The 12,919-nt window shown below is 38.2% G+C and overlaps 1 protein-coding gene across 2 annotated transcripts in view; it reads left to right on the top strand.

Annotated features, from left to right (window-relative positions):
- LOC136883567 (uncharacterized) overlaps positions 1-12,305 on the top strand; it is a 49,589-nt gene extending 37,284 nt beyond the window's left edge. For both annotated transcript variants that reach the window (XR_010861272.2, XM_067155952.2), the window contains exon 3: positions 12,160-12,305. Coding sequence is in view for 1 of the 2 variants with exons in the window: in XM_067155952.2 (XP_067012053.1) it covers positions 12,160-12,217 (58 nt within the window). In the remaining variant the exon portion in view is untranslated. The remainder of the gene's footprint in view (positions 1-12,159) is intronic.
- The last annotated feature ends 614 nt before the right edge of the window (positions 12,306-12,919 follow it).

Genomic DNA, 12,919 nt, shown 5'->3' with positions numbered 1-12,919 from the left:
AAATATTTGTAATTAACTTTTTCCATTGTCATTTTCTGTCCAGAACTTTGCCTTTTCAAGAGTTACTTTTTGAGAAAGAAGTTACATCACGGGTTACAATCTACAGGAGGTAAGAATGACACTGATAAATTTAATGACAAAGTTTTTCACCTTTGTTGAACAGTTACTTGCAGCAAAGGCGTCTTCAGCAAGTGTTGAAAAGGTAAAGCTTTGGTACCCATCCTACGAAAGATAAGTTAGAGATCCAACATCATCCCGCTCCGATGACCTCACAATGCACTCAACAGGATTGTCAACATTAGTGCATTATACGTAGCTACAGAATTACATTTTTCCCCTTGCTGTGTGGACAGTATGTACTGCAACCATAGAAAAGAGCCATAGAAAGCTTCTGTGATAAGATTTGACTTACCTTCATTAGTGTGGGGGATTCATTGGCGTGTGCTGCGAGTAGAAACTGGTAGATCTGTTCCTCCTGGTGGGGTGGCAGTATTTGAACTAATGTTTTGCAAAGTAGCCATTCCTTCTTCTGCACCGATATAGGTAGTTATTTCCGAATATTCTGCCACTTCTTCTCAGTTGTGTTCCTGTGCACTGCGACATCATCTCCCGCTAGACAATCTTGGTTCACTTCATGTACTTTTCCTCTCCTAGCCATGCAGAGACATTGAAGTGCCTCAAATGCCTCCTGGAGGCAGTCATAAGCCTTCCAGCAGTCCAATATTATTATAGTTTTGAGCAATGTATATTCCTTAATAAGATTCAATAACGTAGCACTGTGGTGAGATTCCACAGGCACGATAAAGAACTTATTGTTCACTTGTTCAGCACCGCCAAAATACAGTTGACTTTCTGCTCTGTGGTACTCCTGCAGTATGTGGCTGAATCACATTCAGCCCAATCCTCCCGAACTTCCCTGCAATAACTGGACCAATCACACACTGCTTCAGAACCGATTTTCAGTTCTTGCTGGATTACCAGGTAATGGGGCCTTTTTCCCATTAACCAGTAGACTACACAATGTATTTTTCGATGGGTGAAAGGCGAGTCTCGAAAAAAATATTCCATCTTGGCTGACCGTCTGAAATCACAGGCATGTTTCCAGCACTTTCTTTTTCAGATCTCTACGACGCACCCTACAAGAAATAAATCCCTTAATTAGCTGTGGCTGAGTAGAAAGTTAGTACATTTCTATTTATCAGTACACAATACACTTTCATCAGATATCGCAAAATTACAACCGTCTTTTGTTTCCTTAGTAGAAAGCCAGCATTCTGCACCATACAGATCACCTGAACGCAGATCAGTAAACTTTGGACTTTGGCCGGTCTGGAATCTTATCATGTAGAACACCAGCCACTGAATGTCACTTCAGCCATGCGCTGCTCATGCGATTAGATATTTCAGAATTGAGGATTCAATATGCAGTAGTTGTTGAGCCAAGATATTTAAATGACATTGTTTTTGGAAGGTCAACACCATTAATCTGAATCGTATTCAGATCATTTAGATCTGTTTTCAAATATTCAGTCTTCTTAATGTTGAGCCATAGTCCAAATTCTGCGAGGCGGTTGACCCATGCCTGAACTTGTAGGCCAAAAGCATGTCAGCATAGAACAAAGTCCAAGGTACAGATTTCTGAGATCTCTAATGGACACCACCATCACCACCAGAAACAGGAAAATCACCAGATAATCCACCCACTGATTGTACTTGCCTTTTTGGGTTGTGGCAGAGCAGTTTGGCTCAATCTATCAACTCTTCAGGGACACCATGACCATGGAGTGCATGCCAGATCCAGTCATGTGGCACAAGGTCAAACGCCTTTTTGAGATTGAGGAAAGCAAGGTGTAGGCGCCTTGATTTCTCGATGAGCAAGCGAGCAGCCTGGATAGCATCTATTGTATCATATTTTTTGACCAAACGGCACTGGTTGATGATGAGGTGGACAATTTATCTGATTTTCTGACCAAAAAATACGCTCGAAAACCTTCATTGTGGGAGACAGAAGTTCTACTAGACGATACTTGGAACGTTCAGCTGGACTACCCTTCTGCTTCCAAATTGGGACTGTTGTACTGGACATGCACTCAGCTGGTATCTGTCTACCTTCAATTATCTTACCAAAGAAACGTGACTCATTGAGCCAAATCTCACTGCTTTGTTTTTCCGAGTTCTGTAGGAATATCATCTGGTCCAGTTGCCTTCCCAGACTTCATTTTACCAATCGCTTCAACGACTTCTGTGGCTTGGAACTTCATGATCCATGTCAGGAACAATGAGGTTCGTTAGCAATGTGGAGTGGCACCAATTACTGAAAAGATGAGGGAAAGCCATCTCTGTTGGTGTGCACATACACTTCAGGTTGCTGAAATAACAGTTGCAAAGATTGGATTGCCCTATGAATCATAACAGGTGCAATAACAACCACGCCTGTAACCGCCTTACAGTTGTATGCCCACAACTTGCCAATAGAAGACGAGATGAAACAACAATCAGCGTATCTCAGCTTACAAAGACTACTCCAAACGACCTGGGCCAAAAAACCAATTACGAAGCGTGTTTTTTAAGTAAGGTCTGTTTTGTTGTAGACACATCGCAACGAGCGTGTGCGTCATGTACCGGCATGCCTCGGGAACAGCTATGCTCAGTTTCAACTCTGTAGCCAATCTGTACGGTTTTGTTCTGTACTTTCAAAATGTTTAAGACTATCAACTCACCCGCTATTTGTGAGATTCGGTCAGTGATACGGTTTTTGTCAGCAAGGAACCTGTCTGCTGCAGTATTTCATCGACAGATTTGCGAAGTGTACGGTGATACTGTTATGAGTGAAAGCAAAGTGCGTAAGTGGGTACGACAGTTCAAAGATGGCCGTGACAACGTCCATGGTGAGGACCGCTCCGGTTGCCCTTCATTGATTACAGACAATTTGGTGGCTTCAGTTGAAGCGAAGATTCATGAGAACAGGTGCTTCACAATAACAGGTCTCTCAAAACAAATTTCCTGACGTGTCGACATCAGTGCTTTACAACATTGTTTCTGAACACCTAAAGTTTAGGAAACTGCTCCCGCTGTGTCCTGAAACTCCTAACAGAGGACCACAAAAACCAAAGATTTGAGTGTGCGATGAAGTTATTGACTCGTTATGACGAAGAAGGTGACGACTTCTTGAGTCAAATCGTAACTGGAGACGAAACATGGGTTTCGCTTATCATGCCCGAATCGAAGCAACAGAGCATGGAATGGAGAGACACACACTCGCCTGTGAAGGTGAAGGCCAAACAGACTCTGTCCCAGCGTAAAATCATGGCGTCGGTGTTTTGGGATAGGCATGGTGTTTTGTTGGTCGACTTCATGCAACGAGGAACCACTATCAATGCAGAAGCATACTGCCAACCCTGAGAAAGCTACGCAGAGCGATTCAAAACAAAAGACGCGGCATGCTGACAAAGGGAATTGTCCTTCTCCATGACAATGCAAGACCTCACACTGCAGGTCAGACCCGCAATTTATTGGACAGTTTTGGCTGGGAAGTTTTAGACCACCCACCCTACAATCCTGATCTTGCGTTCAGTGATTACCATCTGTTCCTCCACCTCAAACATCACCTCAGTGGCAACCATTGCAATGATGACGATGTGAAAACGGCAGTGAACACTTGGTTATTGGAGCAGGCGGCAAGTTTCTATGAAGAGGCTATTTTAAAATTGGTTACGAGGTATGATAAGTGTTTGGCAACTATGTCGAAAAATAGAGTGAAAATAAATTCTGAAAATAAATTTACTTTTTTGAAAAAACCTTTCGTTGTGTACTTCTTTTCAAATGGACCTTAAAAAACACACCTCGTACTCGCCCCAATCTTAAAACCCAAAAAGATCCTTTGAGTCTCGCCAAAGAATATATTAATAAGTGCAATCTGCAAATAAAACTTGAACCACTCCGTATGCCAGTCAACCCCATTGAATATATGCAAGTGACTGCAGATCTTACTTTGCGAGAAGAGGCCTGCAAGAAATGCTGTTCACCATATGATCTAAAACAGCTGGAATCTTATCATGTAGAACATCAGCTACTGAATGTCACTTCAGCTATGCGCTGCTCATGCAGTTTGGTATTTCAAGATTGAGAGTTCAATATGCAGTAATTGTCGAGCCAAGATATTTAAATAACATTGTATAATAGAAGAAAGATATCCGTCTAATCAGTGGCTAAAAATATATACAGATGGCTCACAGGACAAGGAAAACAGAACAGGGGCAGGAATACATTCATCTCTCTTCTCACTGCACTTCCCAATAGGCCAAAACAAATTTTGATGCAGAGATAAAAGCAATTTTCCATGCACTACAACAGTTATTAGGCAGAAACAGTGATTACCAAAAACTTGTTATCCTTACAAATTCAAAAGCAGCCATCCAAGCCGTCTTGTCCAATAAGTCTCAAAATAAAGACCTGAAAGAAATTCTATGTATGATATAAATCCTCCAAAGACTCTACAAACAGATCTCATTTCAGTGGATTCCTTCTCATGTTGGAATAACAGGTAATGAAAAGGCAGACAGATTAGCCAAAAAAGGTATCACACTGCAACAACCTGCCAGTCAGACTAATTTATGTCAGCAAAAAGGATTCTGAAAAATAAATATTAGAAACAGGTATGAAGAAATGGCAAAGAAAACAGCAGAACCAAATTATGGAAGGATATTGATGCTAAATGGGATCTGTATAAAATAAAACCAATAAGAGGAGCTGTATCCGTATCCTCCTTCAGACTTAACACTGGCCACGACTGTCTTGCATCTCATCTGAAACGAATCAACATTCTGAGATCCAAGAAATGCATACTTTGCCATGACCCTGAAAGCAAAATGGATAAGGAACACCTGTTACAATGCAACAAACTTGATGTGACAGCCAGAACTTCAGGAAATCTCAGTCATCTATACTGGAATACAAGAAAGCTGATGGATTGGAATCCGGGTTAGCCATAAGATACAACAAATTGGATTGACATTGCTGAATGATGGGAAAAGGCCAGTAGGATGACTGTGGCAGAGTTGGCTTGAAACCATAAAGCCATACATGAAGATGTAAAAATTGCATGCCTTCATCCTGACTTGGCATACGCTTGTGTAAAGTGGCGGCTGAGAGCCAAACATGGATTTTCCACTAGTACGTGGGACAGAGTATAATTTCTGTTTGAGTTGAGAATGGGCACATATATACTTAATAAGAAACTACAATTGTTTTAAATTAATTAAAACTAAATATTTGAAGTTAAACCTGGTTTAACCCCTTGAAGGTCATGGCGCAATATATTGTGTGTCGAAATTTGAAGTGATATATCTTTGTAACTGTATGTCTTTGGACAAAGATTGATAAACGGATAGCTTCCGACATCTGTTGGCTATTTTCTGAAGTCGTTAGGTTATTGTTATCACCACAGGGAGCACTGGAAATGAAATGTTTTTAAGTGGATGTCTTCAGCTTTAGCGAGTCAATTGCAAACGGTTGAAAATGGCTGTGCCAAGTCGAGCTGACTTGCTTACAAGTGACAATGCAGTTTGTGAAATTCTTATGAATGATGAAAGTGAGTGTTCAGTATTTGAAGACAGTGATAAAGACAATGTACGAGGTATATCTGAAAATACTTCAATTGGTGAAGATTTAAATGAAAGTGAGGATGAGGTCTTACAGCTGCCACGTCCAAAGGAAACTAAGGTAAATAAATTCTTATGAATGATGAAAGTGATTGTTCAGTATTTGAAGACAGTGATGAAGACGATGTAGGAGGTATATCTGTAAATAATTCAAGAGCTGAAGACTTAAAATGAAAGTGAGGATGAGGTCTTACAGCTGCCATGTCCGAAGCTAATGAAGGTAAATGAAGCACGTTATTCCCGCAAATGAACCAGGAAGAAGACCACCTTCAAGAGTGTGCCATGTGTGTGCTCACATCAAGAAGGGAGAAAAGGAACACAAGGGCTATCTACCATTGTAAGGAGTGCAACAATACTCTTTGCTCTGTACCTTGTTTTGAGGATTATCATACTAAAAATGTTTCACAATTTTTGTGCTTAAACTAGTTGTGTGATGTCTTGTTAACATACTGTAGTAAATTCATTCATTTCATTAAAATAGAATGCCTCTTGAGGGTTGTTTTACAAACATGTGCAAAAACCTAAATTTTGGGGTGTGCAGTGGGCTAAGAAACCTGACTCTCAAAGGGTTAAACAAAATAAACTGGTTTTTAATTTATTTATTTTCCAAAAAATCTGGTTCTCAACCCTGATCAATAGTGCTTGGTTGTTTGCATGTAGTTTTTTTTTTTTCCAGTCTTTTCTGTACTGTGATTCTCAATTCTGTGATAACACATGTTTATTGTGACACCTAGTAGTTCATCAATAACTGTTAGGTTCTTTAGTTAGTTTCCACAGACTGATGAACCTAGAGTTATAAATTAACTCAGGTGGAATTGAAAAGTTGGCTTTCAGTATAACAAACCTAGTAGTGTAGCAATATCAACTCCGGGGGGTTGGGGTTTGTTTTGAGCATTGAACCTTGATCTTCTTTGACAAGATGTAATGTTTAGTCTCTTAAAACCCTTACACCAAATGATTGGTAATACACCACAGTCCCGTTAATCCGAAAGTCCAGTTAATCCAAATTGAAATATTCAAATTAAAAACTAATACTCCTTATTGAAGTGAAAGAACATATTATAGAATGAAGATTTACTTGCATTTCATTAGTCATATTTTACTAGAATAACGGAATGTAAACATAATTGCACATTATAAACCATCAATCACTGGTCGTTTATCTTTACAAAGTCTGTTAGTTTCTTTTGCCGTAGTGATTGGAACCTACTCGAAGACGCAGTGTTAAACCAGCGTCTCATAAACATTACATCAGTGGCCGTAGTAGCAGAGTGTTGCTTGACGTAGTGTACGGCAAGTTGTAAGGCGGCCGCGGCATCTGAATGTGACACTATTTGTTCATTGTGGTCTTCGTCATCAATCTGTTCCTCATCAACTCCAGATTCTTTCTCCACCATAGGTACAATTTCTTGGTCTGTTTGTAAATGATGACAGTCAGCTTCCATCCACTCGCTAATGTCATTTTCATTGTCGTTTTCTCTTCTACGGGTTCTTAACTACCCTACTGTAATTTTATATGTTATTAATGTAACTGCTAAAGAATGGACATTTCAAATTACAGTATGTACTGTCTTGTAGAAACTATTTTCCTCAGATGGTTGAGGCGCTGGCCTTCTGACCCTAACTTGGCAGGTTCGATCCTGACTCAGTCCGGTGGTATTTGAAGGTGCTCAAATACGTCAGCCTCGTGTAAGCAGATTTACTGGCACGTAAAAGAACTCCTGCGGGAGAAAATCCCGGCACCTAGGGGTCTCCGGAAACCGTAAAAGTAGTTAACGGGGCGTAAAAAGAATAACATTGTTATTAGAAAATATTTTCCGGTTAATCTGAAAATATACAGTAATAAAGTTTTATTATGAATCCACCTGTTCAATACATTATAATGTTGTCACATTTAAAATATCTTCATTAGTTAGAAAGTTATATATGGGACATGTTTCGCTCCCTTACAGAGCATCACCAGCCAAATCTGAATCTCGAATAATTGTTATATACGTAAATAATTACTTAAGAACTATTAGAACATTTTTGACAAACTTAAAACTTACTCTATTAGAATATCATAAAATATAAAATCTTTGTATACATGGCTTAATTACATGTGCTTAATAGGAAGATACATTAAAATTGTGGAAGAAAGAGTACTAAAATATTAAATAAAATAATATATATATATATATATATATATATATTATTTTATCATGTCTGAAATCTTAGAAAGACGTGAAATTCAATCTTAGGAGCTAAATTTGAGGATTTTCTTGGCAATGAGATCTGGTAAAAAAGTTGTTTATCCCTTGTGGATAAGAGTCTATAAAGATTCAAATTTATTGTCAATTTGATGATTGAACTTGTAACAGGATAAATGTTGTTCTTCAAGGAATTTAAATGCTTGTTGTCATTTGACCTCGGTGAATGCTGTTGAAAAGATATGTTCAACGAACGGTCATTGACATCTATAAGAACATATCTTTTCAACAGCATTCACCGAGGTCAAATGACAACAAGCATTTAAATTCCTTGGAGAACAACATTTATCCTGTTACAAGTTCAATCATCAGATTGACGATAAATTTGAATCTTTATAGACTCTTATCCACAAGGGATAAATAACTTTTTTTACCAGATCTCATTGCCAAGAAAATCCTCAAATTTAGCTCCTAAGATTGATTTTCACGTCTTTCTAAGATTTCAGACATATATATATATATATATATATATATTATGTAATTTAATATTTTAGTACTCTTTCTTCCACAATTTTAATGTATCTTCCTATTAAGCACATGTAATTAAGCCATGTATACAAAGATTTTATATTTTATGGTATTCTAATAGAGTAAGTTTTAAGTTTGTCAAAAATGTTCTAATAGTTCTTAAGTAATTATTTACGTATATAACAATTATTCGAGATTCATATTTGGCTGATGATGCTCTGTAAGGGAGCGAAACATGTCCCATATATAACTTTTTAACTAATGAAGATATTTTAAATGTGACAACATTATAATGTATTGAACAGGTGGATTCATAATAAAACTTTATTATTGTATATCAACAGATTTCAATACGGATTAAAACATGAGATTAGTCACTTGCAATAATCTGAAAATTTCGTAATCCGAACAGACTCCGGTCCCAATTACTTCGGATTAATGAGACTCTACTGTAGTTTTGAACACTTCATCATCAAAAAACTAAGAAGAAAATTCAGTAGGCTCAGTTTCTATGTAAAAGTGGGGAGATAAGTTGAATGAATTTGTTGATTTGTGAATGGGAATTTCTTTGGTCCTAGGTAGTGATTTGTAGTCATCAGTCTCACTGTCAGTTTTAGGGAATATTCTCCTCATTCATTGATTCATTTATTTAGCTTCCATAGACTGTACAATTACATATTTTGAAATATGCCAACAGTATAGGAGTTTACTGGGTTCAGATTCTTACACAGATAATACACTGTCTCTTTATCACCACTTTTCTTGCTTTCCCTAGTTAATTCTTCTGGTTCTGGAGCTTTGTGTTTGTACAGTCTTCAGCATTAGAATTCATCTTAGATAGTGCGCAGTTCACCTATATGATGTCAACTCAAAAGAGCTTTCCCTACCAACATTATTGACTTTAAAGACTGTTATGATTGTATCATAATTCTTTACTGTGTTTCATTTTCATTATGAAAATATTTAAATGACAAAAACTGAAGAAAAATTTTCGTCACGAATGACCTACATAATTACAGTCGCAAATAAGCAGTACTTTACTATACACTAAAACATGACTGATAGTCCAAGCCCCAGCTGCTTGACCAAAACAATAAACGCAAACCAAATGCTGCGGATACGAATGTGAAATTTCAAATAAACATTTTCAACTTTCTCCGCAGAGCTGTAGCGATGTATACACGTATAATACTCAGCCCGGGTTAATCTGACTTTACATTCAGTCGTTACTTGATTGCCAAATAACTTCATTGCTGGGTACTCACCTTGATGGCTGCGATTGAGATCATGGCCATTACATGTGAGATTTTTGAACTGAAGTGTTACATTCCTTGTGGTCCTCTGGCTATGATCACAATATCTATAGCCATGTAAAACTACAAGTTTGCTTGCTTTTTGCTGTGTATTCTCTTGTTAATCTCATTCACTCTCTCTGTAGAAAGCTGAGTTGAGTAGCTCAGATGGTATAAATGCTTATCTTGTGAGCTCAAGTTGGTAGGTTCTATCCCTGCTCAGTCCAGTGGTATTCGAAGATGTTAAAAGTACACCAGCCTCATGCTGGTAGATTTACTGGCATATAAAAGAATTCCTGCAGTACAAAATTCCAGCACCTCACCACTTCAGAAAACATCACAAGATATTAGAAAACTGTTAAAATTAGTGAGTGGGACATTAAACCAATATTATTACTATTATTATTCTCTGCAAAAGAAATTGCAGGTAAATTCTGTTTTGCATCTGGGTTGGTGACTGTGTCGAAGCTCTATTCTTATTCTTCTTTTTTTTCTTTTGCTGGTGGTTTAACATTGCACTAACACATGGGTTTTTGGCGACTCAAGGATGGGAAAGGGCTAGGAGTGGGAAGGTAATGGTCATGGCCATAATTAAGGTACTGAACCAGCATATGCCTGGTGTGTAAATGGGAAGCCATGGGCATCCATCTTCAGGCCTGCAGGCAGTGGGATTTGTTCATACCGTCTCTCGAATGCAAGCTCACAGCTGCGTGAACCTAATCTCACGGCCAACTCGCTCTGTATTCTTATTCGTCTTTGGTAGATACTAATGTATGTTACATAGTTAACGTCCGTTGAAATGAACCACGTGTTCTAGATGATTGCAGGTAGTTTTTACTATTGGTCATTTACAGGTAAAGAGAAGTTTTGTTACAGAGGTTGCTGGGTAAATTGTTGATGATGCTGGTGGAAAAGTAAGTTGTATCTGGGCGAGAGCTGCATAAATGATTGGTGGTACATTTTGAACAAACTCCAATCATTGACATGTTTTGAATCAGTTTTCCCATGTGGAGGTGGTTGATGATCTGTCTCCATTGAGAATCTAATGCTTTATTAAAGGGTGTTGTGGATGTTCTTAATATGTCTATTTACCTTCAAAACAATCACCACTCCTACCATTTTTGAACGTTTGTACAGTGCTCCCTCCAGCATAACCATCATCTGCAGCAGTTTGCAACCACAGGCTGGGTCTGCTTCGAACATTAGCATCTCCGTAGTTTTCTGTCCATCCACCACTTTTCTTCTTTCACTGTCATCCAGTTCCCTACTCTTGCCTTGATGCTCTTCTTTACACATTTCAGGCATCTGTCCCTCAGTCTTTATCTAGGTCTCCTTTCCTTCAACTCCATTCCTAACATCTTTCTTGGTATCCTCTCTTCTCCCATTCTCTTAACATGTCCATACCACTGCAGTCTTGATTTTTCTTTTTCTGTAGGAGTACCTCATTTACCATTTCCTGAACTCTCTCATTTTGTACTCTATCCATTCTTGTTAAACCTACTTGATACCTCTGAAACTTCCATTTCCTCTGCTTGTATTCTGCTTTTATCCCTCTCCTTCATCACCTACGTTTCTGATCCAAACAGTACTAATTAATGACTCGATCCACTCATGAATCTTTTTAGCACTTTTCCTGCCTTCTTGCAAGGTCTGCTGTTTTACACACCAGTCTCCATTTCTGGCAGTGAAGGGAATTGTCAGGAGAGACATTGGTGTGTTGCATGTATCTAGCATTATTAATTGATGTGGCAAAGGAAATTTTCCAACTGATGTGTGCGCTTCACTTGTTGGAAATACGATAGAAGGCCATCTTGGATATGGAGAACAGATACTTTTGACAGCTGCTCCTAATCTCGAGTACAGACGCTGCCTTGTAGTCTTTTAAAGCTTTTGGCTCCTGTAAGGTGTCTGGTTATGTACTGCTGCCAGACCCTCAACATCGAAGAACTGGCCATGTGGTCTGCTATATTGCTGTGGTAGTAAAACATGGCCAAGAATTGTGAGTTATGAAATAAATACTAGAGGGGTATTTAACAGAGTATATTTTTGTAACCTGTCAATGCTTCCTGAAGAAAAATAATTTAGTACATAGTAGACTGTAGAATGCAAATTCTGCTGTAAATGCATAGTACCTAATATCATGAAATAACAATCTATCTGTGCATGGGTTATGAAGTTCGATCATTTTATTAAGGCAAAATACAGGCAGTAAAATGTTAAAATGGATAGGAATGGAAAGGGATGACTTGATTAAGCAGTGATGCTTCTAGCAGATCAGAAGGGCTCAAATAGAACTATATACTGTAGATTGCTTGTTGCTGTCCCTTATTTCCATCTCCCACAGAGTGCTTGTCAGTAGATGTAATGTATTGATTTGTCCTGTAGAATTTCAAAATGTTCCTACATTTAGAGGTATACAGCCAAGATATGTCTAAATTAATTTCTTAGTTACCATATAGTGATTTTTCTCTTTGGGTTTGTGTGTTCCAGGCTGTGCGGACAGCGCGTACAAAGGCTGCATGGACGGACTGATGTGCTTCATGTTTAGTATTCTGTGTTGACTTGTATATTGCTGTGTACTTTGTTAATATCTTGTACAATAAAGGGTGGTTCTTTACCATGAGAAATGGAGCCTAGCCTACCAGCAGCCTGTAGATTGTGTGTGTGTGTCCAGTATTGTACAATGGAGTGAATGAGATGAAAATTAGCAAATGAATTTGATTTTCAGTCAGATGATTGGTCTTCACTTTATTGTTTGAATTGTTCTTTCCAATTTTTCCAATAATTTGTAAGAGTGGTGTTTATTTTTTCCTCCATCATGTTTGCTATGATACCTTGCAAGAGATACTGTTTTTGCCTTGAATGTTCCTGCTGACATTTGAAACTGTGCTATTTAAACATTTGTTTGCTAGTCATCAAAGCTTTCCTCTCTCCCTTACTTTTCTCAATTCCTGCTTTCTCCTTTTATTTTGTAAACTTAGCAAATTTTGGAAATCCATGAAGTGGATTAATTAAAAGTACAAAATGACTTGTTTAAGTTTTGTTTTGGGTTGAGTTGCAGACTACAAAATTCCCCAGATGTTGAACTGAATGCTTCATGACTGATAATACTGCATGTTTTAATGCCCCTTCAAGTACTGCCAATTGTGAGAGCTTTTATTGACAATTTTTTGGATTGAACACGTTAACAATCTATTCAATGCTAGCATTTACCTGTGGCTTCACATTCGTGGAATTTTTTCCAGTTTGA

The sequence above is a fragment of the Anabrus simplex genome, chromosome 11 (assembly GCF_040414725.1).
Source record: "Anabrus simplex isolate iqAnaSimp1 chromosome 11, ASM4041472v1, whole genome shotgun sequence".
Lineage (NCBI taxonomy): Eukaryota > Metazoa > Arthropoda > Insecta > Orthoptera > Tettigoniidae > Anabrus > Anabrus simplex.
This window is presented reverse-complemented; position numbering and strand designations above follow the sequence as displayed.